Below are 25212 nucleotides of genomic sequence, written 5' to 3'. Positions count from 1 at the left end.
TCTTAGTCTCATGTTAAGCGTCTGGTGTATATCTCTTCGTATCTGTGGAGTTTCCAAGTTCTTTTCTCCCGGACTTTTGTTTCTCTTCTCTCTTTCTCATCTTGCATGCTGCCCAATCTTCCCCATTCTTTTTTTTTATTTTATTTCCAAGAATCTTTTTTTTCATACATCGTAATTCTTTTTAATCACTTATTCACCCCTTTTTCGATATAGCAGATCTAATCCGAAGATCGTAAGTTTCCCCATTTTTTTCCCGGAAAACGTACGTGCACGCATTCCTGATCCAGTGCGGCTCCTAATATGTGTATAGGAAAACCGACTTCATCTCAGCTTCGAGTTCCAACTTCAGAGTTCCACACCAACGTCGACAAAGTACTAGTAGCAAGGACGCATCTGCATCTGCATCTGCATCTGCATTTAATATTTGCTTGCCCTTCTGCTCTGCTTCCCCCAAATATCTTATATGCTGATTGACCAGTTTGGGCTCAACCATCCATATCAGAGCTCCCCTCTGATCCACTATGACGTTCAATCAAGACGATGAGCTCTTCATGAGGGCCATCTCCGGATACCGGGATGCATTTTTGGATCGATATTCCCACCTTCCGGAAGCTGAGCGCATGCAACTCTGGAGTAGTCGGATCAGCCCATTCATTCCGGCCATCAACGGTGACGACTCGACCCCCGGTAAATCGGGCAAACGGACTCGACAGGATACTCCGCGGACGCTTCCCTCTGGTTCTGGTCTTCCGCAAGCGAAACGACGAGCCACCGTATGTGTGACCTTGGTCTCTTGCTCCCGCTCCCTTTGATCAAGAAATCTTTATCCCATTCTTGCTCTCCTTCTCTCTATCCTTTCTTTCTTTTTTTCTTCTTCTCTTCTCTCCCCTCCAGCCATAATCCTTGGATTGACAATTGGCAGAGCCCGGAACTTCCGGTGACCGTCGAACTGAGACGCGCACTCTCTCAAGTATCCAATGCAGCTACCCCGCGAGAGGATGCTTCGACGTCAACTTACCGGCATACGGCCCCCATGGCACGCTCTCAGAGCCAACAAATCCCCATATCTCACTGGCACCCGCCCGCCGGGGCCACTATGGCCAAGCGACAATCCTACGGACCTCCGAGGACGCATCAGCTCTCATTTGACCATGCCATCGACGAATACTCGCCTTCCGAATACACGAGGCAGCTGCAACTGGACGATAGCGAAAATCAGTCATATCCTGGTCTTGGCCACTCTGGTTCTGGTCCTGGTTCGACTCTGTCCCTCGGCCTCGCAGCGCAGGGATTATCAAATGGAGCAACTCCTCTGTCGCATCATAGTCATCATGATGGTCAGGTCTCTCCCATGGCGGATGCTTCCCCCGCGACAGCTGTGCAAATGACTCGCAGCACGACCACCGATTCCATCATCAATAATTTCGACAATTTCCGGTTTGATGGTACCACCAGTGCAGCTGCGACCTCGGATCTGGATCTGGCTTCCTCTTATTCCATCTCCCCAGAGTGGGTGCCAACCTCCGCATCTGGTTTGCCCTTTCATCACCCTCAATCCATGTATCCTAACATAGAACAACACCCCTTCCCAATCTCTTATGCAAACTTCTCCACCTCCGCACCCTGCACATCTTCCTTTCCCCATCCCATCCCTGCAACCCGCATCCCCGCTCCTGTTCAAATCCACCATGCCTTATCAGCAGTGGAAATGAAACCCTCCCTCTCAATCGAGTCCCCTCCATCCCCCACAAACCCTTCAGCACCAACCCGCGCCGCGAGACGAACCCAAGAGCAAATTGCACACGCGACCCGCCCTATCGCTCCAAAACGCGAGTCCGAATCTTCCTCTTCTCCAACAACCATTCTCCTTCAACCCGACTCCAAAGACCCCCACCAAATGGTCCGCATCTGTCCCACAGATGGCACCGCCAAGCCAGTTCAAGCAATCCCCAAAGCTTCAATACAGCGTCCACCACGACCAAAGACATATTGTCATCTCTGTAACGACCAGCCAGAGGGATTCCACGGTGACCACGAACTCCGTCGACATATCGACCGAGTCCATGCTTCCGTGCGTAAGGTATGGGTTTGTGTCGATATTTCACCTGATAAGACCTTCCTAGCAAATTGCAAGGCTTGTCGCAATGGGAAGAAGTACGGTGCGAATTATAACGCTGCAGCGCATCTTCGCCGAACACATTTCAATCCCTGTCAGCGTGGTCGTGGAGGCCGTGGCAAAGAGACCGAGAAGCGTGGTGGGAAGGGTGGAGGAAACCATCCTCCTATGGATGTATTGAAGCATTGGATGCGACAAACCGTCGAGCGGGCAGGTGAGGATGATGAATACGACGGTGATGAGGCCGGAGAGACTGGGGCTGTAAACGTGAAGAATGTGGATGATGTTTGTGGAACGAGTTATGGATCAGAGGAATACTTTGATGAGGGAAATGGGGAAGCTGAGATTGAGCTTGAGCAAGAAGTGGAACAGGAGCATGAGTCCAATCAGACACAAGAACATCTGGGACACGGATTCCAGGGTACTTCTGTTGGCTTGACGAGCTCTCATCCTCATGTTGCTTCGTTCGGTATGGAGTCGACCCTCATGCATGGGTATGATCCGTATTCCATTCCTGGATTCGAGTTGGATCCCTCGCTCAATGGGCCATTTTATATGGACTCGCAGCCTCCGTTCCCTCCAGAGATGGAGTCGTATGTTATGTGAGCTGTGTAAGTTTGGTCTTGATATCTTGTTCATGAGTTAGTCCTTTCTTTCTGCATTCTTGTCATTTTGGTCTTGTTTTTATCCTCATTTGGTGAGGCGTGTTGTAATTTATGTGCTCATCCACATGTGTGGTGCACAGTTATCATGGTCGGAGCACTGAGTGGACGGTATTTGTTACATCAATTGATGATATATGGGTGTCTGTGTGGGTATATAAGGCTAATGGTGTTGGGATTTGCTTGGAATCTCCAGAGCTACCACTGTGGTTCTGAGAATGAATGAATGACCACATCCAGAATCCAGCATTGATTTCGATATTGAATCATCATGGGGAGGTGGTTAGTTATAACGTTTTCTCGGTTGAATGTTTTGATTTGATCGGATCGATCAGGCGTCGGCGCAACGTGACATCATTTCGTCTTTGGCTTTGCGGCTTCTTATGACAGTCTTTGATCCTGTCCAGTCTCACACCGGACTGGGTGAGTGGGCTGGATATGGTGAGATGACGCACTAATGATTATTAATTTCCCTTGAATGGCAATTGAGCATTGGTTTTTTTTTTTAATTTGAGATTCATCCTTTTTTGTCATTCTCATAGTGTGACAGGGTTGCAGTTATCTTGTGACAAGATCCCCTGCAGTGTCTTGGTGATGTCTGTGGAACAAACATAGCGAGTTATTTCCTAGGCTGGGAATGTTGAGTGGCTGAAATGGGGGCCTGTAAATTACGGCACTAGAACTGCCCTTTTCGGGAAAGTCAGGATCAAGCCATATGTAATTACGAGTATTTACTTGTAATACGTAATCAAGGTCCACTTGGGCATCTGGATCCCGCTTGTAGATTCTACCACTGTGGATAATGTTAGATGAGTGTCTAATCATGGCAGCCTTGAGGCTTGAAGGAACATTGAAAAGAGGCTGAGTGCTGCTGAGTACATTTAGGATTAAAATGGCGCCAAAGATTACCCTGCCACTATGAAGAATGCACCCCTTTCTATGAACGAAGGATGGTAAGATTCAACAACTCCACATTGAAATTTAAAAAAAGGTACGGAGTACATTCGGAGGTACATTTACAGGCTCCTCGGTACAAAATGCAAAGTACTTTAATGCCTATCTTGGCAAATGGTGGGATTTGCTCTATTTCGGTAAGCTTCATCTGGGCACACTCAACACCTCACGCACAGGCAGCAACAATCGGCGGTCAGCTCTCAATCCTGGGCGATAAACAGGCCGGGCGGGCCGGGGTTCATCCAGTACCAGGTTCTGAGTGGATAGGCACCCGCTCGTGGTGGAGATCTTAGTGATTCGGTGGCTGCCTTGTACACCAATGAGTATCTCCCCGTGGAGATGTAATTGTGGCTGACCCAGTTGCTCTGATGATACATTGTGGTAGGGCTGTGGGATGTGGCTGTGTATTACCGCTAGTACCGGGTCTGTTTCTTTGTAACATACATTACAGAGGTAAAATACTTCCAAGGTTCCTTGAAGAGCTCTACTGAATATTGAGTAGTTTGAGAGGTAAATGATCCATAGATCCTGCATTATTACTTAGTTCCGAGCAGTGATCTATATATGAATTATGATATTAATAATGTCATTTCTTTATTTATCTCTATATCAAATAATCAATTCAATCTAGACTTCAACCCATTTCCAGCCTTACGGTGCCAAGAAGGAGAACGAAAAGGAGTTCCCAAGTTGTATTATGCAGAGTTCATTTCCATCGGGGCTTCGGTAAACCTTGTCTCCTCTTTTTATTTCCCTCACTTCTCACTCTTCTCTCCAACCTCACGATTTCGCTCGTTTCGTTAGCCTTTCCACTTTCCCTCTAACAATCCCCTTTGTCGTTAGTGTTAAGGTATGATTACCCTGGCTCTTACCTGGCCATTGTTTACCCCTGCTCTTAACTGCCCATTCCAGCCACTCGCGACCCTGGTCATTCCGGGCCGCAATCACGCCAGTGAGCCCATAGTGGCTGCCACAGCGCCAACACACTCCCTCTCGTTGGTTCGATCGCGTCGCTCACTTGTCACCCTTGAAATCCTAGACCTTAGTGCGCTGCTACTATGTCCTACCAGCAACAGCCTTACGGCTACCCTCAGCACCCTCAGCCGGCGTAAGTCATCCGAGCGAAATACCAATCTTCACAAATCCCGGCAAATCCTCTCAATATCCCTGAACCGATCCTATATACCGGTCGGCAATATTGCGCGACCGCGAAGCCACTTTCAATACTGCTTGTCCGGCGATGAACATTTCTCGAATCGGTATACTGATACTGTTTGGAACATAGTTACGGCTACCAGGGCGGTCCTCCACCTGGCCCTCCTCCTGGCGCTGGACAAGAGTACTATCAGCAGCCCGGACAGTATCCTGTACGTCGGATCACCGCCCGCTATAAATCAAAATCATTCCTATAATCGATTCTAACATTATGACAGCCTCCTGGTCAATACCCGCCGCCCCAGCAGGGATACCAGCAACCTGGCCAACCACAATACCAACAGCCGCCTCTCCCTCAAAACAACAGCGGTGGTGGAGATAAGGGATGTCTCGCTAGCTGGTGAGTTACAATCTGGATTTAAAGGTTTGATTTTATCCGCATGCTGATTCTTTCTTATAGCTTGGCCGTTCTGTGCTGCTGCTTCGTCTGTGAGGAGGGTTGCGAATGCTGCGCTGATTGCATCGAGTGCTGCGAGTTCTGCTAAGCGCCATGATCAATGATCTCTACGATACCTTGCTCTTCATTCGGCGTTTCGATTCTTGATCCTCCAGTAGGATCTGGGCTGAGCCCAAATCATATTCATTGGGCCTTTTTATCCCCTTTCCTGTTTCTGCCTATTAATTCCCTCTATGCTGTGCCTCTGTAATGTGAATTCAGCTTAAAAATTTACTTCCTACCTTACATCAGGAACATTCGGTGCTCGCATAACATATTGTTCTATCATGCAGTGAGTGTAAAGTTTGGCCTTTGCGTATATACTATGGCAGGAATCTTGATCTGTATTATTTTTTTTAATTTGTAGTCGCCCCGGCGGAGGTGCACGTTTCAATGTTTTTGACATGCGCTGCATTTGAACTCGGTCATGGAATTTACATACCGACTTCGTCGATCGTCCTCCCTCTGGCTGCTCAGTGCTAGTATGAGTGTCCTCATGTATCCTGCGGATTCATTTCTGAACGAGGCGAGCGGTATTCCTGCTGCTTATTGGTTGGCTGCACGATCCTACGCGCCCTGACCAACGCATCATGTCCAGGGCGGCTATGCTCCAGGGCTGGATCATAATAAATGTTGCTAAGCCCCCAAAAATTGCGAATCATTTCCTCGTGTTTGAGTTAGCTTTTTGGTGAATAGCGCAACCCAAGACTAATCCAAGGTCTTATATCAACGTCTATATTATCCATGTCAACAGGTACCCGGGCGCTCGGGCCTAATCCAGTTGACCGCCATGGATTGTGTCTACTTTCACTCGATGGAGGTGGTGTGCGTGGTCTATCAAGCTTGTATATTCTCAAGTGTATCATGGATCTTGTGAATGCGAAAATCTCGCATCACGCTCATGTCAAACCATGCGATCTGTTTGATTTAATTGGGGGGACGAGTACTGGAGGGTGAGTCGTCCAAATTTCGCATTGATTTCTTCTCTTTCGAGTTGTTTGAACTAATGAAATACCTGCAAGATTAATTGCTATCATGCTAGGGCGCCTGGAAATGGATGTTGACGAATGTATTGAAGCTTATCGTGAACTCATGGAGTCTGTTTTCAGTGAAAAATCTCGAAGAATAGCTCTTGATTGGTCGGGTAATATTAAAGCGCAGTATGACTCGCAAAAGCTTCGAGCTGCTATCGAAAATGTCATAGTTCGTGCAGGGGTATCTCCCGATGCCTTGATGAATGATGGAAATTCTCGACGCTGCAGGGTCTTTGTTTGCACCACATCGAAAGAGACACTCGAAGTCACTCGCTTACGAAGTTATGATTCCCTCGACAAAAATGCACCATCACCTACCATTTGCGAGGCCGCTTTGGCAACATCAGCCGCCACACGGTTCTTCGATCCAGTGTCAATAGGTGACCGGCAATTCGTCGATGGAGCCTTCGGGGCAAACAATCCGATAGAAGAGGTGGAAGAGGAGGCTTGTGATATCTGGTGTTCATCAAAGAGAAATTTGCAAGACCTTGTGAAGTGTTTGATCTCTGTGGGCACAGGTGTTGCTGGGAACCAAGCCTTGGACGATAATATTGTGAAATTTCTGTCAAAAACACTGGTCAGGATGGCTACAAAGCCGGCAGGTGTGGAACGGAGGTTTATGGCTCGGTGGAGACGCGAATGCGAGGAGAATCGTTGCTTTCGGTTCAACGTGGTACGAGCAATGGAAGATGTGCTCATGACTGATTACCAGAAGCGAAGTTTGATTGAGACTGCTACGCATGATTATCTCCATCTTCCTCGTCAGAAGTCCGCTGTGGATCAGTGTACACTTAACCTCGCTGGGAAGCGAGGTGCGTATTCCCAGCTGCGAACTGTCGATTTACTCAGGAACTAGACTGACATAATCTACAGGTAAAACCGACTTTGAGTTTAAAACTTTAGTGGAAGTGAGCATGCCATCATGAGTCGATTTGAGTTTTCCTAACAGAAGTCACAGACGTATAAACTTAGAGCGATGCAGATGCGGATTGAGACTGAAGTAAATGAATCTAATCACCAAGGATCAGCACCCAAGCCTGCAAGCTGGGTTGTTCCATTTGATCGAAATGACCACTATGTGGATGGTGACATAATGAGTCATGTTTCAGAACGACTTTTGCACCAGTCGTCTGCGTCGAAGCTTGCTATATATGGTCTTGGAGGTGTCGGGAAAACACAGATTGCCCTTGAACTGGCATACCGGGCCCAAGAGAGCGATACCGACTGCTCCGTGTTTTGGGTTCCTGCCATGAGCCCCGAAAGTATTCACCAAGCTTACCTGGGTATATGTGATAACTTAGGTCTCGGGGTGGCTTGCAAAGAGAAAAATGAAGTTCTTCAAACCGTCCAAGAATACTTCAGTCATCAAAAATCCGGTCGTTGGCTTCTTATTTTTGATAACGCGGACGACATCGAAATGTGGGGGAAATCCTCTGAACCAGGCGTCAGGACCAACTTCCAACAATTTCTGCCAGCGAATTCTCTGGGACGTATTCTTTTCACTACTCGCAGCACGAAAGTTGCGCTGGCGCTCGCACCCAACAAGATGATTCACATCCCGGAAATGGATTTCAGCCGAGCCCATCGCATGATGAAAAACCTGCTTGTTCGTCAAGAGCACTTGAATGACGAGGAAAAAACACGCGAAATGCTGGAAAAATTAACCTATCTCCCACTTGCGATTGTGCAAGCTGCTGCTTTTATCAATCAGAATGGAACAAGTATCACCGAATACATTGCTCTCATGGATGGACAGGAGCAAGATGCCATCCTTCTGCTGAGTGAAGATTTCGAAGATAAAGGGAGATATAAGAGCATAAGAAACCCGGTCGCTACAACATGGCTCACATCCTTCGATCAAATACTGAAAGAGAGCCCGTCTTCATTCAATGTTATGGCTATCATGGCATGTTTAAATTCGCGCGGCATTCCAATATCCTTATTGCCAGACTTGAACAAGCTTGAACAACAGAAAACACTTGGGCTACTTGAGGCCTATAGTTTGATACGGTATCAGCCTAATCGACAACGATTAGATCTTCATCGATTGGTTCATTTGGCTATGCGTAACAACTTGAGGGTACATGGAACTCTACAGCAGTGGGAGCAGTGGGTCATGGGTATTCTCGCCAATAGATTTCCACCAGCAGCTACCGTCCATCAAAATCTGTGGAGAGAATACTGTCCTCATGCCTTTCATATCTTGGATCTTACCTCATCCTACGGACCTTCAGAGGATAGAGCAAGTTTGCAGTGGAAAATCATGACCTGTTTCATACTGGACGGAAGGTTTACGGATGGAATCGCTTTGGCACACAAGGTAATAAAATACAGGAAAGAAAAGTTTGGTCCTGAAGATGGAGAAACACTGAGAGCAGTCAGTGCTCTGTCAACCCTATATACAGGACAGGGTCTCCGGAAGGAAGCAGCAGAGTTGCAGTATCAGGTGCTGCAATCGAATCTCAGAATCTTCGGTCCCGATAGCTTTGACGTCTGTTCTAGCTTAGGAACTCTTTGCAATATCCACTTGTTGCTGGGTAACGTGAGAATTGCAGAATGGTTGGGAACAGCCGCGCTCAAGTCCTTGTTAAAGCAGAATGCGTTAGAGTGTCGAGATGCTCGACTTATAACTGCCATGATGATTGAAGTCTACTTGAAGGAAGGTCGATTAAAGAACGCTATTCGACTTGCAGAGAAACTCCTTTCCGTGACCACTCGGGTTTGTGGAGCTGAGGATCGGGATACATTTTTGGTACAGTTGAGCATTTTGTGGATCAATGTTGAGCAGGGCCTCTTTAAAAAAGCTGCAGCCTTTGGCACGGACCAATTGGCAAAAGTTGAGATATTGTTTGGGCAGGAGCATCCAATTACGATTAGTTATATGCAGCTGCTTATGCAAATTTTTGGCCATCAAGGTCGGAATTTGGAAGCTGCCACACTGGCGATCAAATTGGCCCACATGTTTGAACGCATGTATGGACCGGAGAATAAGCTTGTCGAGGAGAGTTTTGATCATGCTAATTTTTTCAAGAACTTGAAGTCAGTGCTATCCATAGATATCCCTTAAGTCGATCTTCCAATTTTCAGCGGCTCTTTGATTGCTAACCCAGGTCATTATATTATCAGGCCATTCTCTGAGCGTACGGCCGAGCTACTTAGTCATACTTGGAGACCAAAGAAAGTTCTGCAGCGCAGGCGGCTCAACCCTCGCGTTCGTCTTTACGGTGGGCTTTACTGTCCCAGACGACAGTTGAATGATGAGTCATTGATTCTCCTGGTTGAAAGAGCCAACCAATTGAGTATCAATCAAGCAGCGAGTCAATCATCGAGCACAAGCTCCGAGTCAGAAGCTTGCTCGATCGAGAAACTGAAAAATGTCAGGGCTGATACGTTTATATCGGAAATGTTCAGCTATCCATCATATGTGAGTAAGGTAGGTACTAGGCCTGAGCCCAAGTTCTGCTTCGGGGGTGGGTTGTTCTCTTGAATAAATTTTTGAGGTCGTTAACTGTTAAACTCTCTTGGTATGAGATACGTATCATGATGTACATGGGCTTCTTTAAATTTGTGTTAGTGGACTTGAATTCAACTTTTAGTAGTATCAGGAACCCAGTATTCTGCCATCAAGTTTGAACCAGATCATACTAACTGCACATGTGTGGACACCATTGTCCTGAAAACCTCCATCAAATAAGATCACCACCATATCCTTCCATGAGCATTCTCAATACCGCTCAAATTCATAAATACCAAGACTGGCAGCTTTGTACTAAGTGGTGACATTCAAATCCTTTTCAAAATACTTGTAGGTATTATGCACGGAGGCTCTACTAATGCGGGAAGAGCCCCGTATTTTACCCATTTTATCCGTAGTAATCAAGTTCACATTGTCAATCATGATAATCTCACATTCCCGCGTTGACTCGTTGCTTTCGAGGTTTTTTTCCCCAAAAATTGAATCACCTTCAAGCCACATGTGCACATTCAACTTGTGAATATTCCGAAGTTATGCGGCTTACGCCTCAGATAAACACTCACCCGGATACTACCTACTGTCTACGGCTTCTCCGCGAGCTCTTGACGGAGCCTTAGATGAATTATGACTAATTTGGACTGTTTTTGTACAATGATCGGACCTTATTCTACCGAAGTTTTCCCATGCCATGTGCTCCGAAGAGGGGGGCATACTACTCTCCCCATGGGAATTTACCCAAAATGGATGCATAATGCCGGTGATTGTCAATTGATCAGCAAGGGTATCAGCCGGTATGTGACATTTAGTAGGAATGATCGTCGGAAATTCAAAATCTCCCAGACTTATGTTGATTACAATGAGGGGAAAGAACCTTGGAAGCCACTTGAGAGCAACATGAATGTAGTGTAGTCGGTGATTTGTCTCAATTCGGAAACATAGTTAAGATTAATAAATATTGGAGCAATGCCTCATCTGAAAAGTTTCCCTTTGTTTATTCCGAGCAAGATTGGTAGTCTCTGTAGATTGTCTCTTGAATTGTGATCATGTTACGAGAATATCTTCTCTTGCCGCTGCTGGCAGCATACAGCGCAGCTTATACAATCACCGTCGCGAAGTCCGGCGGTAATGTTACGAGCAATCTACAGTACGGTGCCATGGAAGAAGTAAGATCTATTTCTCTACTATTACTATCTAGCTCAGTGCTGACAGAATGATTAGGAGATCAATCATGGTGGTGAGGGAGGTTTATACGCAGAGTTGATCCGCAACCGAGCCTTCCAAGGCAGTGAACTCTACCCATCCAATCTGGATGGGTGGAGTGCAGTAGGTGAATCAACATTGACTCTTCAGAATCTGAGTGCTCCTCTGTCATCCGCTCTCCCAACATCTGTCAAGGTCGAAGGAAGCGGAACCATCGGTTTCACGAATATGGGATTCTGGGGGATCGACGTGCAGCCTCAGAAGTACACCGGATCTTTCTACGTCAAGGGATCTTACTCTGGCTCGTTCAAGGCATCTCTTCAGTCCAGCACCGGAAAGACTCTTGCCAGTGTTGAGATTACTTCAAAGAGTGTGTCCAGCAAATGGGTTCAGCATGATTTTACTCTCACTCCAACGACCACGGCGTCTAATGTGAACAATACCTTTTCACTGACGTTCGATGCTTCGGTTAGTCCAGCAATACTGAATCGTTTGTGCAAAACTGATATTTCTTAGCAAGCTTCCAGTGGCTCTCTGGATTTCAATTTGATTAGTCTATTCCCACCCACCTGGAATAACCGTCCAAATGGACTGCGAAAAGACCTCATGCAAGCCTTGAGTGACTTTGGTCCGGTGAGTGCCCGCAATATTTATGGTATGTTTGCGGCCGATACTTATGCTTGTTAGAAATTCCTCCGGTTTCCCGGTGGAAATAACTTGGAAGGTGAAACCATTGACACCCGGTGGAAGTGGAATGAGACAATTGGGCCCCTCACAGAGCGACCTGGACGACCCACCACCTGGGGCTACGAAGAAACTGGTGGAATGGGACTGGTCGAGTATATGGAATGGTGTGATGATCTCAGCATGGAGCCAAGTAGGCGCCCGATTCCACCACCACGTATGACGTGTTATTAATCTATGTAGTCCTTGCCATATGGAGCGGTCTCGCTCTTAACGAAGATGTTGTCCCTGAGGCCGACCTTGATATCTATGTCGAAGATGCTCTCAATGAGTTGGAGTTCCTGACTGGCTCCGTTGACACTGAGTATGGTGCTCTTCGAGCTAAATATGGTCACCCTGACCCGTGGACGATCAACTATGTTGAGGTTGGTAACGAAGATAACGACAGCGGCGGATTGAGCACCTACACCGCATACCGCTTTGCAGCATTTAATGATGCTATCGCTGCAAAACACCCTAACATCCAGGTTCTTGCCTCAACAATTGATATGACACTTCCGGGTTCTACCGGTGGTGATTATCATCAGTATGATGTTCCAGACAATTTTGTCAGTGAATTTGACATGTGGGATAGCTACACTGATGCTCACCCTATCCTGCTTGGTAAGTACTGATCATTACCCACGACAATTAGTAGCTGACATTTCGGCAGGTGAAATTGCGGCACTTGAATATAACAACGGGGTTGGTCTCGACTGGAGTGACTACACTGCTTCGTTGTACCCATGGTGGATCGGATCAGTTGCGGAAGCGGTCTTCCTCCTTGGAGCAGAGAGAAATGCTGACAAAATTATTGGAGCAACATATGTGAGTACATATTTCGATTTATATACTGGCTGGACTAACATCATCAGGCGCCTTTCTTCATGAATCTCGATTCCTACGAGTGGAGCCCGACATTTCTGGCTTTTGACTCCAAAACCGGTAGTGTAACCAAGTCCACAAGTTACTATGTCTATACTGTAAGTCATGAAGCTTTTTATGCCAGTCGTAATATTACTGATCGTCGCAAATATAGCTCTTCAACCATAATCATATGACGAATACCCTTCCTGCAACATCTGCCGATGCCTTTGGCCCCCTTTACTATGTGTCAGGCCTCGACAACAAGACCAATTCGCACATCTGGAAGGGTGCTGTATATAACAGCACTGCCGATGTTCCTGTGTCCTTGAAATTCGAGAGCATTGGACAAGGAACAACAGCTGACTTGACTATTTTGACTGCCCCCGACGCTTACTCAATGAACGAGGTGGGAGAAGCCAACATCGTGAACACGAAAACCACAATAATCAAGGCCGGTAAAAGTGGAGTATTCAGCTTCAGCTTGCCTAACCTAAGTGTTGCAGTTCTTACAACCAACTAAGTGGACCCTATCCATACAGACTTATATAGTGTCAATTACAACAAGATACATGCTGTTGATCTCGGAAATTCCGATGATACTAAACATTCCTTGAACCAAAACCACTGGGCCAGTCCAACTCACGCTAAGATTGATATTCCTCTCCCTAGCTGTAATCTAAGTGACACCTTCCATTCTCAGCCCTAGCAGTCTATAGTAACTCAACTTGATCTAAATCCGACTTCCCCGACCACTCGGTCTCCACTTTCATTTCGCTAAGCCCTTGAGCTTCCGACGAGGCTGAGCACATACCAGTTCCAACTTACCGGGTCACATCAACACGCTCCACTTAAAGATAGAGCCGCGTTAAGAATTACGCCTTGTCTCTGGTTTATACCTCGCTCCCCCTCTCCTGATATGGACCGTTGAGTCTATCAGATAAAGGCATACTAGAGTATCTTAGGCTCCACCGGGGCGTTCCAGCCCCTTTCCACGAGTAAACAGGGCTGCGACTGTAGCGATCAAGCCAAATACGGCCGACGCTGCAAAGGATAGTCGGATTCCTCGATAGTATACTATACGCACGGCCATTTGTATATCCTCGGGTAAGTCATGGACTGCAGAGACGGAATGACGAATTTCATCGATCAACTAGATTGAAACAATAGGGGTCAGCTTATTTGCTCTTTTTCGCTATTGTTATTGTCTTGTTGGGTGGATTGGATTGTACTTTCCATTTGTCTGGTACTCCACTCAAGGCCTCTGGCAGGCCTGAGCTAAGTGTGTTTTGGATAATCGCAGACGTAATGGCGACGCCCCAGACGGTACCTAGGGAGCGAATAAGGTAGACGGTAGAGGCGGAGACTGCATGGTCTGAGGAACGAATTAATTAGAAACAGTGATACGCAAATTGAAAAGTTTTGTATGACATACCGTTATGATCGAATGCAGAAAGAAATGTGAACAGAATCCCAGGGTAAACGATTCCTTGTCCCAAGTTTGCAGGGATAATATATGCAAAGTACTTCCAATCGGAGTCGTTGAAGCCAAGGAATGTCACAAGAAGATTACCGATGAACATCAATGCTGCTCCAGTGCGTACAAGCTGAGCTAGTTTACCCCAGCGCGACATCACTATGCCTGCAGTAAGCCCACCAACTGGGGTCATGAGAGATGGAATAACCAGTCGGGCACCGGCTCGGGTTGGTGTATCTATCAAAATGACCTGGAAGAAAAGTGGCAGAGTGAAGAGGAACTGGAAAGTCAGCTTTGTGTCATCTCAGAAATGAGGACTCAACTTACAGCATATGCTGCCATGCCAACACAGACGTTGGCAATCTGAGTGGATATAGGATGAAGACCACGCAACATTTTTAGTGGAATGAGAGGGATAGCCTTAGTCTTTGCCTCGATAGTAACAAAAGTAGCGAGGAAGAAGACACTGCCAATCAGAGGGAGAATCACCCAGATACTCATCCATGGCAACTCGTTTCCACCCAGACTCAATCCAATCAACTGTGTTGAAAGAGCTAGTACAAGCAGAACTGACCCCAGTAGATCGATTTGGTGCCAAAGTCCTTTCGGCTGACCATTTGCAGCAAGATTCTGCTTGGGTGGAAATTGGAGGACAAAATAACCCAGGATCAGCACAGTCAAAGAGACAGGAACCTGGATCAAGAAGCACCAACGCCAACCGATGGTGTCAACGATGGCACCTCCGAATGAAGCACCACAGATTGCACCGAATCCATACGCGCCATTCTGGACAGCTTGGTACATCCCACGATTTTTTAAAGGGATCAGATCCGAATTAATGATCGTCGCTTTTCAAGTCAGTATCTATGTATTTCCTTATATTTTTTTATCATTACTTACCCATTGTCATTAGGCCACCACCCCCAATACCAGTCAGTGCGCGCATGATATTCAAAAAGACAATATCTCTAGCTCCAGCGCATCCTAGACATCCGGTGAAAAAAGTGATAGTCGCAATAAAAAAGCAGGTTCTACGGCCAAACAGATCTGAAAAGCGACCGTACAATGGTTGAAAGGCCGTACTGGTGATCAAGTATGAAGTTGTCAACCATGATGCAGTATTCGCAGCATTGAACTCTGAACTGATGACTGCGTATGTTGAAGCAGTTATTGTTCCATCGAATCCAGCCAGGAAAACATTGGACATTATAGCTAATTTTGGATGAATTAGTTTCGCAACACACATGACATATTTCCATCTTAGTAGTATTTACTTACCCAGTTGTATCCAGATGAACCCCCGCGGCGGGGTCCAAACAGCATCTATAGCCGATCGGAGAAGAGGTTGTTCTTCATTTGGAGGTGACATTGTAGACTCGAGCTCTGGTCTGATACCTTGCATAGTGCTACTTAGATCTCTGTCATCTGAAGAAAAGACTGTCATAGTGAGCTTATACAATGATCAATCAATCCAAACGAGATGCAAAAACCCTGAAAGTAATGATAAAGTTTTTTTTTTCATTCTTGATATTTAACCATTAATGTGCCAGCATAGCCGAAAAATCGGAACGAAAGGAGAATTCTTTACCTAATTACATTAAACATGCGTTGTGTCGTGGCCATCGGGCTCATCGGGCTCCCTATTGGGAAATGAGGGACAAGAGCCCCGCTGAAATGCGAGCACGACATTTGATGCACCATTGGCATGATTCACGATGAAAACGATGAAAAGAAGATTCGAACCTGGATTATTGCACAAAATGCCCAGAAATGACGTTGAAGAATACGAGACTGCTGAAGTATTTAAACCCCGCGTTGGAGGGTTTGGAAGATACTATTCACAATACATCCAGATCTAAATCGACCAGTTGACTCAATAAACCCAAACTAAAGCGTCGACGACGACTTTCAAGTGCAGAGTACCCATCTAAGGTTAATGTACCCATTGCTACAAACTAAAACCAGCATCATGGAAACTGATCGCCGGACTAGTCTCCCTCCCCAAGATGAAGGTTCTTGAAACCCTCCTCTGCGCCGCTGCGTTGATGCCTTTTGCGACTGCGGATTGGCAATTCAAGTCTCGCACTGACTTGGCACCGCCTCGTCTGAATATCACCATACCAGCCACTAAGGATGTGGAGAAAGGGTATCTCTTTGTCGCTCCATTCCCTGGACAATTCGTTGATCCAGAACATCATGGTCCGCGCCAGGAGGGCCCGTACATCTTTCGTGATGACGGTGAGCTCGTCTGGTCTGGATATACATACTTCTCTATCTGGGCTGCAAACTTTCACAAAGGAGTGTGGAAGGGTCAAGATGTCTTGTATAGCTTCGAGGGTGATCATAACCCAGCGTATGGACATGGTCATGGCCATGCGACGATCCTGGATCATCATTATGAAACTATTCGGGAATTGCGTGCTGGAAACCACAAGCTAATGGACAAGCATGAACTTCATTCTGTTGATGGGAAGACTGCCTTAATTCAAATCTATCAGCCGATTCCCATTGATCTGAGTCGTTGGGGTGGAAGCCCGGAGCAGCAGTGGGTTGTTGATGCGATATTTCAAGGTACGTACTGTACTAGCTGCTTGGTTCAGTATAGTGCTTGGCTGATGTTAGTTAGAATTGGATATTGAAACCGGCGAGCTCCTCTTTGAGTGGTCCAGCCTGGAACATGTTACACCAGATGGTATGTGGGCTCTGCTCTCCAGATTCAAGATTCTCTACTAATAATCACCAGAGGCCGTTCTCCCCTTGAACCCAGGTCAAGCAGGCGCTGGATGGAATTCTTCAGATGCTTGGGACTATTTCCATATCAACTCTGTGGACAAGGACGCATCTGGTGATTATTTGATCTCTGCACGCGATGCCTGTGCTGTTCACAAGATTAACGGGAAAACCGGCGAGATCATTTGGCGCCTGGGTGGTCTCAAGTCAGACTTTGAACTTGGACCCAATGTCGCATTCTGCTTCCAACACCATGCCCGTTTCATCTCCCAAGATGGAGACGAAGAGATTATTTCACTTTTTGATAACTCTGCTCATGGTACGGAGAATCATCGTGGACATGAAGTTCACACCCACCCATTCTCGCAAGGTAAAATCATATCAGTCAACACTGCGACCTGGACTGCGGAGATCGTCCAAGCCTTCCAGCCCCCAGATGGACTACTGGCTAAATCCCAAGGCAGCACACAGATCTTGCCTAACGGTAATGCACTGGTCAACTGGGGCTCCGAGGGTGCGATGACCGAATTCAAGCCTGATGGTACTCCCATCTTCCACGCATATATGGATTCGGGTTTGCTTGGTGAAGGTGTTGAGAACTATCGTGCCTTTCGCTTCAACTGGACCGGACTCCCCAATGAAGAACCTTCTCTTGTTGCGTACAAAACCCCTTCCGGTACCGCACTTTTTGTGTCTTGGAATGGTGATACTGGAACATCCGCTTGGCGTTTCTACTCTGTAACCGACCGATATGGGTCGCGGTCATTCCTCGGTGAAGCTGTCCGCAGTGGTTTCGAAACTTCCTTGCTTTTGTCTGGTCATACCTATAATCACATTATTGCTGAGGCTATTTCCACCTGGGGTAGTATCCTTCGCACTCCTCGAGCCACTCGGGTTCAAGATCAGTTGTTCCCGCTTATCCCTAGCGCTGAGGTCATTGCGCCGGGCTTGGCCGACCGGTCATCTTGGAAGCAAATGGTGATGCAAGCATAAGCAGAGCGATGGAGACTCGGACCTGTGATTTCTGTTTCCAAGGTTTAGTTCTTAGAATCAGAGAAGGGAGCAGTAAGGAGGAAATTGAAGCTAAGTAGCAGTAGTTAAGGATAGTGCAGAGAAGATCATCCAGATCGGGAATATACTTGCCACATGGATGGTGTTTCTGAAACCTGAAACATTTGTAATCATACGAGATCAACCGTGGAAGAAAGTTGAAAAATCCAGTAGAGTTTCCTAATCTCACTTGAAGTTAGTGAGATTTCATCATCGTATGACTTGATGGAAAATGAATAAAACGAACTCACTGGTTCTCATTCCCCGCATTGACCTCGGGAAGCTATCCCAAAGAGGCCAATGCAGCGGAGACTTAAGCCGTGGTTCTCCAGTTTTTCACCACCATATTAAAGGATGTGGGGAATACGACACGAATACGTACCCAATCACATATTATTCCAGTGATTAACATGATCTGTTGACGGAGGAGCATGATTCCTGATCGCATCAAGCTGTCCTTGGTAACGGAATTATGGAGAGGATCTTAAGAGATCCGTTCATATCGGTAGGGGGAAGTACCAAGTTCCGATTGAGAAAAGTATAGATACAAGGCTGCACCTATTCAATATAGTATTAGATCAAGTACTTCTACTACCATCGGAATCACATTTAAGGCACCCAATATCCCAGTTTCGATCAATCCTTGACCTACGGAATAAGACATCCCTCCGGATCACTTAGTATCCGGGGTCCGGGTATCGGCTTCCTTATTAGGACGCGTATGGGTTATCCTAGTAGTCATAATTTCGTGTCGTGGTCTTTAACACAACCTCTCATCTGGTCATATTTTCATCCTTCTTCTCCTACCCCCGCGCACCATTTTCCCTTTGTACCACACGCAGATTTGATCAAAGTCTCACCGGAAATGTGATAACATGTCAGCTCCAATAAACCCTGTACTGTTTGACGGCGGCACTACAGCTGCACGAGCAGTCCAAAACACAATGGAGCAGCATACATCTGGGGAAATCTCAGAAGAGACGCGTATCGAAAAGAGCGATCCAAAAACCCGGCACGAGGATATCACCAAGTTAGCTCGCGCTTTCTCTCGTCTTTCAGAGGAACAGAACCCAGGCTCCTTGTCCCATGATGCTATCAACACCTTCCTTGACCCGACCAAGGACCCAGAGCTCGACCCAAATTCCTCTGAATTCAGTTCCCGCAAATGGGTCCGCAATATCTTGCACATCACTCGCGACCCAGAAAGATTCCCGCATCGTACATCAGGTGTCTCCTTCCGAAATTTGAATGTCTTTGGCTATGGCACTGCAGCAGACTATCAATTGAATTTTGGCAATGTGTGGTTGAAGATGGTAGATGTGGCACGCCATTTCTTTGGACTGGCGCAAAAAGTGCGCATTGATATTCTCCGCGATTTTGAGGGTATTGTAGATCATGGAGAGATGCTGGTTGTGTTGGGTCGTCCAGGCAGGTGAGTATTCATTCAAGAACTCAGGGTCTGGTTTTGTGAACGAATTGTTAACTTCTCTTTGTGCAACATAGTGGCTGTACCACGTTTCTCAAGACACTTGCCGGTGAAACACATGGCCTGTTCCTGGACGATGGGGCTGATATTCAGTATGAAGGGATCTCTTGGGATCAAATGCATGGACGTTTTCGCGGCGAAGTCATCTATCAGGCTGAAACTGAGGCCCACTTTCCTCAATTGACTGCTGGCGAAACTTTGCTTTTTGCGGCTCAAGCTCGTACTCCGAGTAATCGACTACCAGGTGTGACCCGAGATCAATATGCCTTGCATTTGCGCGATGTTACCATGGCGATGCTGGGTCTCTCGCATACTATGAACACCAAGGTAGGCAATGAGTTTATTCGAGGTGTATCTGGAGGTGAGCGAAAGCGTGTCAGCATTGCCGAGACGACCTTGTGCGGTAGTCCCCTACAGTGTTGGGACAATAGTACTCGCGGTTTGGATAGTTCTACAGCACTTGAATTCGTCAAGAACATGCGCCTGTCAACTGATTACAACGGTACCACAACAATCGTTGCGATCTATCAAGCGAGTCAGTCAATCTATGATCTCTTTGATAAAGTCATTGTTCTTTATGAAGGACGGCAGATTTATTTCGGTAGAGCGGGTGATGCACGCAGGTTCTTCATTGAAATGGGCTTTGACTGTCCAGATCGACAGACGACCGCGGATTTCCTTACCTCCCTTACCAGTCCATCTGAACGCCAGGCTCATCCAGGCTTTGAAGATCGGATCCCTCGTACACCTGATGAATTTGCCGCTCGCTGGAAAGCAAGTCCTGAGCGACAGGAGCTTCTGGCTGAAATTACACAGAAGAATGCAAAGAATCCGATTGGAGGTCATCAACTTCAGGAATTCAACAAATCCCGCGCAGCTGAAAAGGCTAAGAGTGCCCGCGCTGGTTCTCCATACACCCTCTCATACCTGATGCAAATTAAGCTCTGCCTCTGGCGAGGCTTTTTACGAATGAAGGGTGATATGAGTATGACCATCTCGACTATTATTGGCAACACAATCATGGGTGTTATCATTTCCACTGTCTTCGTTAATCTGCCAAATGACACGTCTAGCTTCTTTCAACGAGGTGCACTGCTTTTCTTTGCTATTTTGATGAACGCATTTGCGAGCTCATTAGAAATTCTCACTTTGTGGCAACAACGACCAATTGTAGAGAAGCATTACAAGTATGCTCTTTATCATCCATCAGCGGAAGCCATTAGTGCATACATCGTGGAGCTACCATCCAAGATATTGGTCGCCATCACATTCAACCTCATCATCTACTTCGTTGCGGATCTTCGACGAACCGCAGCTCATTTCTTCATATTCTTCTTATTCTCGTTCACTACAACATTGGTCATGTCAAATATCTTCCGATGGATCGGAGCTGTTTCTCGTGCCATGGCTCAAGCCATGGTTCCATCTTCGATTTTCATGATGGTCCTAGTCATTTACACCGGTTTTGCCATTCCGACGCGTGATATGCATGTTTGGTTTAGATGGTTGAATTACCTCAATCCAATTGCGGTAAGTTCAAGTCTCCAAATTCTAACATACATATAATCTCTCTTGCTGATCATCTCTAGTACGCTTTCGAATCATTGATGGTCAATGAGTTCAGTGGTCGTGACTTTAACTGCACGGCTTATGTTCCAGATGGCCCAGGGTATGCAGACGCCCCTCTGAGCTCAAAGATTTGTGGCGAGAATGGCGCTGTGGCTGGTCAAACCTTTGTCAATGGGGATAACTACATCAACACAACTTACGAGTACTATAAGGAACATCTTTGGCGAAACTTCGGGATTCTTATCGGATTTTTCGTCTTTTTCTTCATCCTCTACGTTGTCTGCAGCGAGTTCATTCGAGCCAAGCCCTCAAAGGGTGAGATTCTCGTTTTTCCTCGTGGCAAGATCCCAACTTTTGCGAAGAAGATCCGCAATAATGATTCAGAAAGTGGACTGTCTGAGAAAGAAAATATTGGAGAGCCGCAACCTGAATCTGAAAATCAGACTGCCCACCTTGCAAAGCAAACTGCCATATTTCATTGGGAGAATGTCTGTTATGACATCAAGATCAAAGGAAATCCTCGTCGTATCCTTGATGGCGTAGATGGCTGGGTTAAACCGGGTACACTGACAGCTCTTATGGGAGTGACTGGTGCCGGAAAAACCTCATTGCTGGATGTGCTAGCTGATCGTGTGACTATGGGAGTGATCACTGGAGATATGCTCGTTGATGGGCGCCAGCGAGATAGTTCGTTCCAGCGCAAGACAGGTTATGTGCAACAACAGGATCTACATCTAGAGACTAGCACCGTTCGTGAAGCCCTCACTTTTAGTGCACTTCTCCGACAGCCTCACAGCATTCCCTACAAAGAGAAGATCGCATATGTTGAGGAAGTCATCAAGATGCTCGATATGGATGAATACGCAGAAGCGGTCGTTGGTGTTCTAGGCGAGGGATTGAATGTCGAACAGCGCAAGCGTTTGACCATTGGTGTGGAAATTGCTGCTAAACCCGATCTACTTCTTTTCTTTGATGAGCCTACATCTGGTCTTGATAGTCAGACGGCCTGGTCAATTTGCTCGCTGATGCGCAAACTGGCTAATCATGGGCAAGCGGTGCTCTGTACGATCCACCAGCCCTCTGCGATCCTGATGCAAGAGTTTGATCGTCTGCTATTCCTGGCTAAAGGTGGTCGCACTGTGTATTTCGGAGAACTTGGCTCAAACATGGAGACACTGATCAAATATTTCGAGGATAAAGGCTCAATCAGCTGTCCCAAGGATGCCAATCCCGCAGAATGGATGCTTGAAGTCATCGGTGCTGCGCCAGGCTCCCATGCTGACCGTGACTGGGCCGATGAGTGGGTTAATAGCCCTGAGCGTGTTGCTGTTCGTGCGGAATTGGTCCAGCTGAAGGAGAAGCTCTTACAGAAGCCTGTCAAACCTACGACCACAGGCTACGGGGAATTCGCAACGCCTATCTGGTATCAATTTCTCATCTGCATTCGCCGTATGTATCAACAGTACTTCCGAAGCCCAGGATATCTTTACTCCAAGACCGCAATGTGTGTGTTTCCAGTAGGTACTACTTTTTGCATGAATGCTTTACTACTGTTCCACCCAACATGTTCTAATTTCATACAGCCTATCTTCATCGGATTCAGTTTCTGGCGCGAACCAAATACCGAACAAGGCCTTCAAAATCAACTCTTTGCAATCTTCATGTTACTCATCATTTTCCCCAATCTGGTCCAGCAGATGATGCCCAGTTTCTGTGTGCAGCGCGCTTTGTATGAAGTGCGCGAGCGTCCTTCCAAGGCATACTCCTGGAAAGCATTCATGTTGGCCAGCATATTCACCGAGCTTCCGTGGAATATCATCATGTCTGTGCCTGTCTATTTCTCATGGTACTATCCAATTGGACTCTATCGCAACGCAGCGGCTGGCGAGGTGACAAACCGGGGTGGGACCATGTTTTTACTCATTCTGGTCTTCTTGATGTTTGCTTCGACATTTAGCTCGATGATGATTGCTGGGATTGAGCAGGCTGACACTGGTTCTAATCTTGCTCAACTTCTTTTCTCGCTTTGTTTGGTGTTTAACGGGTAGGTCATTCCCCTCTGCATAGCCTTGGAGCATTCCAGGATTCTTGGAGGAGGTTGTTCCTTTACACTGGAATCTCGATGGTTATGCATGGTCTTTTTTCAAATAAGAAAATCCATTGACTAACTTAATTATGCAGTGTCCTTGCAAGTCCTAGCCAGTTACCCCGGTTCTGGATCTTCATGTACCGCGTCTCACCATTCACCTATCTGGTCTCCGCAGTTCTCTCGGTCGGTCTATCGGGAAATGAGGCTAAATGCTCCAGCATCGAGCTGTTAACTGTGAACCCACCTGACGGACAGAATTGCTCTACCTATCTGGACACCTACACGAACAATTACGGAGCGACGCTAATGAACCCCGGTGCCATCAAGGATTGTCAGATGTGTTCCATTTCAACAACTGATCAGTTCCTCGCAGAAGTCAATGTTTACTACAGTGACCACTGGCGGAATATCGGTCTGCTCTTCGTCTACATTGTATTCAATATCTTCATGGCTATTTTCCTGTACTGGCTTGCGCGGGTCCCGAAGAACTGGTCTCGTAAGGTTAAGCAGGCATGAGCGGGGCACTGGCACATCCTTGGGCGAATTTTATGTCTACCACCTGGCCCCGGGGGCAACTTGAATGTTGGGAAGTTACCCAAAACATTTCTTTTCATACACATAATTGATCACAAATTTTACAACTCTTTTATTTCAAATTCCGATCTTGGCATAAATCCTAATTATGTTTTTAAATTTAAATGAATAGGATTATCAAAGAACTTGAAATTAGATTTCGCTTGGGGCCACTGCAACTTGAATAGGCCTCCGTTTCCGAGTCCGGACCTGACCCCGTTTACCTACGGAGCTCGCGGAGTTAGGTATGACTGATTATCACTGATATCATCATATTCAAAATGTTCACAGTTAGTTACGGCGAAGAAAAGGGGGTGAAAGATAACTAAGATCATGAACTATACAAAATAAAGAAGGTGAGAAGACGATAGTTCAATATTCCGGGTCTCGGTCTGATATCCCGCGGAAACATAGTAATTAAGGTCTCAAATGCTTCATTAGAAATTATTAGACTTGGACCCGAGCGTTTGGATTAACTAAGTTGAACTAAATTGTACTAGAATGTGTACTAAGCGGCTCATCTTCGGGGGTTTCGGGATCAAACGGACCACACATGAATAGAAGCGAAGTGACTGTGGGGGCCATTCCCAGCACTTAGGTGTTAATTTAATTTTTATTATAATTCTTTTTAGGAAAATAGTGCGCATCGGGGCTCTTTGATCTGTGTCTCTTTCTATCTGGTTAGTATCACTGATTCAGTTTGGTCATTGTTCTTCGTGCAGGTGATGGCTCCATATGGGTTTGCCTTGCTGCATATGCGGTCGATCGGTGGGAATGGTAATAGTACACCGATTCTCTGGAATGTAACCACCATTTATCATAATATTTTTATATTTTACTCGATTAAATTAGATCGGTTAATAAAATTCATTCACGGAGCTCTAAGGCTATATTCATTAGATTCTGTTACTAAAAATGTCATTTACCAGATATCTGGATCATCAGGGGACGGGTAAGGAGGCAATGTCGATCTACGGAGTAACTATCATAAAAAATGCTCCATACAGTAATTTAAAGCCACATGTGCACATGTGCATAAGCATTGCAAGACGGTGAAGGACCCGAAGTTCGGGGGAGAAGCTATAACTGAGGGGGGTGATTCTCGCTTGATATTCGCTATGTGAGAGACACGATTGGCTTCAATATCCCAAGACAGCCGTTAGGGCAAGCCAAGGCAGACTCCGGGTCGGTGGTCCTCGGTGTCCAGACCAATGATCAACACGGGGCGAGCAGATACCGAAGAAAATTGAGGATAGACAGGTCTCCATCTCGCATGGGCTACTTCATTGAGCGCGGGAGTCCGGGCGCACATTGGTCGGTGCGGATATTGGGGAAGAGCCACGGAGCCACTAAACTGACTTGGGCAGGTAGAGAATTGTTACGAGTCAGGAAGACAATTAACTTACATTACCATCGGAACAGAGAGGCATTATCCAGAATTGAAAGAAAAGAAAAGAAATTGGGTCCTATAAATTTCAAGTTGGGGTCCAAGAACCAGTTCCAGTTAACCCTGAGATCTCCCGTGTGTACATACTCTACTTTAGGATTAGTGGCAATTA

The 25212-nt window shown here is 46.4% G+C and overlaps 8 protein-coding genes across 8 annotated transcripts; 6 read left to right on the top strand and 2 right to left on the bottom strand.

Annotated features, from left to right (window-relative positions):
* Positions 1-521: 521 nt before the first annotated feature.
* Positions 522-2722, top strand: N7483_004194 (uncharacterized protein; the record flags this gene model as incomplete). Its single annotated transcript, XM_057087631.1, has 2 exons — positions 522-773; positions 923-2722. The coding sequence occupies 2 exons, from the start codon at positions 522-524 to the stop codon at positions 2720-2722; spliced, it is 2052 nt and encodes a 683-aa protein (XP_056947460.1).
* A 1862-nt stretch (positions 2723-4584) lies between these two features.
* N7483_004193 (uncharacterized protein) lies at positions 4585-5448 on the top strand (the record flags this gene model as incomplete). The annotated part of the gene is made up of 4 exons (XM_057087630.1): positions 4585-4840; positions 5018-5099; positions 5166-5287; positions 5348-5448. 4 exons carry the CDS (start codon positions 4585-4587, stop codon positions 5446-5448), a joined length of 561 nt encoding a protein of 186 aa, XP_056947459.1.
* A 970-nt stretch (positions 5449-6418) lies between these two features.
* Positions 6419-9484, top strand: N7483_004192 (uncharacterized protein; the record flags this gene model as incomplete). The annotated part of the gene is made up of 3 exons (XM_057087629.1): positions 6419-7229; positions 7291-7325; positions 7376-9484. 3 exons carry the CDS (start codon positions 6419-6421, stop codon positions 9482-9484), a joined length of 2955 nt encoding a protein of 984 aa, XP_056947458.1.
* Positions 9485-10935: 1451 nt separating this feature from the next.
* On the top strand, positions 10936-13202 carry N7483_004191 (alpha-L-arabinofuranosidase A; the record flags this gene model as incomplete). The annotated part of the gene is made up of 8 exons (XM_057087628.1): positions 10936-11055; positions 11111-11560; positions 11609-11725; positions 11780-11969; positions 12020-12439; positions 12489-12643; positions 12691-12798; positions 12855-13202. 8 exons carry the CDS (start codon positions 10936-10938, stop codon positions 13200-13202), a joined length of 1908 nt encoding a protein of 635 aa, XP_056947457.1.
* A 438-nt stretch (positions 13203-13640) lies between these two features.
* On the bottom strand, positions 13641-15525 carry N7483_004190 (MDR family MFS transporter; the record flags this gene model as incomplete). Its single annotated transcript, XM_057087627.1, has 6 exons — positions 13641-13832; positions 13912-14054; positions 14115-14436; positions 14484-15004; positions 15057-15368; positions 15435-15525. The coding sequence occupies 6 exons, from the start codon at positions 15523-15525 to the stop codon at positions 13641-13643; spliced, it is 1581 nt and encodes a 526-aa protein (XP_056947456.1).
* A 391-nt stretch (positions 15526-15916) lies between these two features.
* N7483_004189 (arylsulfotransferase family protein) lies at positions 15917-17879 on the top strand (the record flags this gene model as incomplete). Its single annotated transcript, XM_057087626.1, has 5 exons — positions 15917-15978; positions 16050-16075; positions 16122-16727; positions 16783-16848; positions 16900-17879. The coding sequence occupies 5 exons, from the start codon at positions 15917-15919 to the stop codon at positions 17877-17879; spliced, it is 1740 nt and encodes a 579-aa protein (XP_056947455.1).
* A 1001-nt stretch (positions 17880-18880) lies between these two features.
* Positions 18881-23596, top strand: N7483_004188 (pleiotropic drug resistance family ABC transporter; the record flags this gene model as incomplete). Its single annotated transcript, XM_057087625.1, has 5 exons — positions 18881-19368; positions 19440-20952; positions 21012-22508; positions 22575-23035; positions 23173-23596. The coding sequence occupies 5 exons, from the start codon at positions 18881-18883 to the stop codon at positions 23594-23596; spliced, it is 4383 nt and encodes a 1460-aa protein (XP_056947454.1).
* Positions 23597-24812: 1216 nt separating this feature from the next.
* N7483_004187 (uncharacterized protein) lies at positions 24813-25083 on the bottom strand (the record flags this gene model as incomplete). The annotated part of the gene is made up of 2 exons (XM_057087624.1): positions 24813-25007; positions 25060-25083. 2 exons carry the CDS (start codon positions 25081-25083, stop codon positions 24813-24815), a joined length of 219 nt encoding a protein of 72 aa, XP_056947453.1.
* Between the last annotated feature and the right edge of the window lie 129 nt (positions 25084-25212).

Source organism: Penicillium malachiteum (assembly GCF_028827825.1).
Source record: "Penicillium malachiteum strain IBT 17515 chromosome Unknown utg000002l:1.0-8849297.0:1.0-8852440.0, whole genome shotgun sequence".
NCBI lineage: Eukaryota > Fungi > Ascomycota > Eurotiomycetes > Eurotiales > Aspergillaceae > Penicillium > Penicillium malachiteum.
The sequence above is the reverse complement of the archived record's forward strand: the minus strand, read 5'-3'. Positions and strand labels throughout refer to the sequence as shown.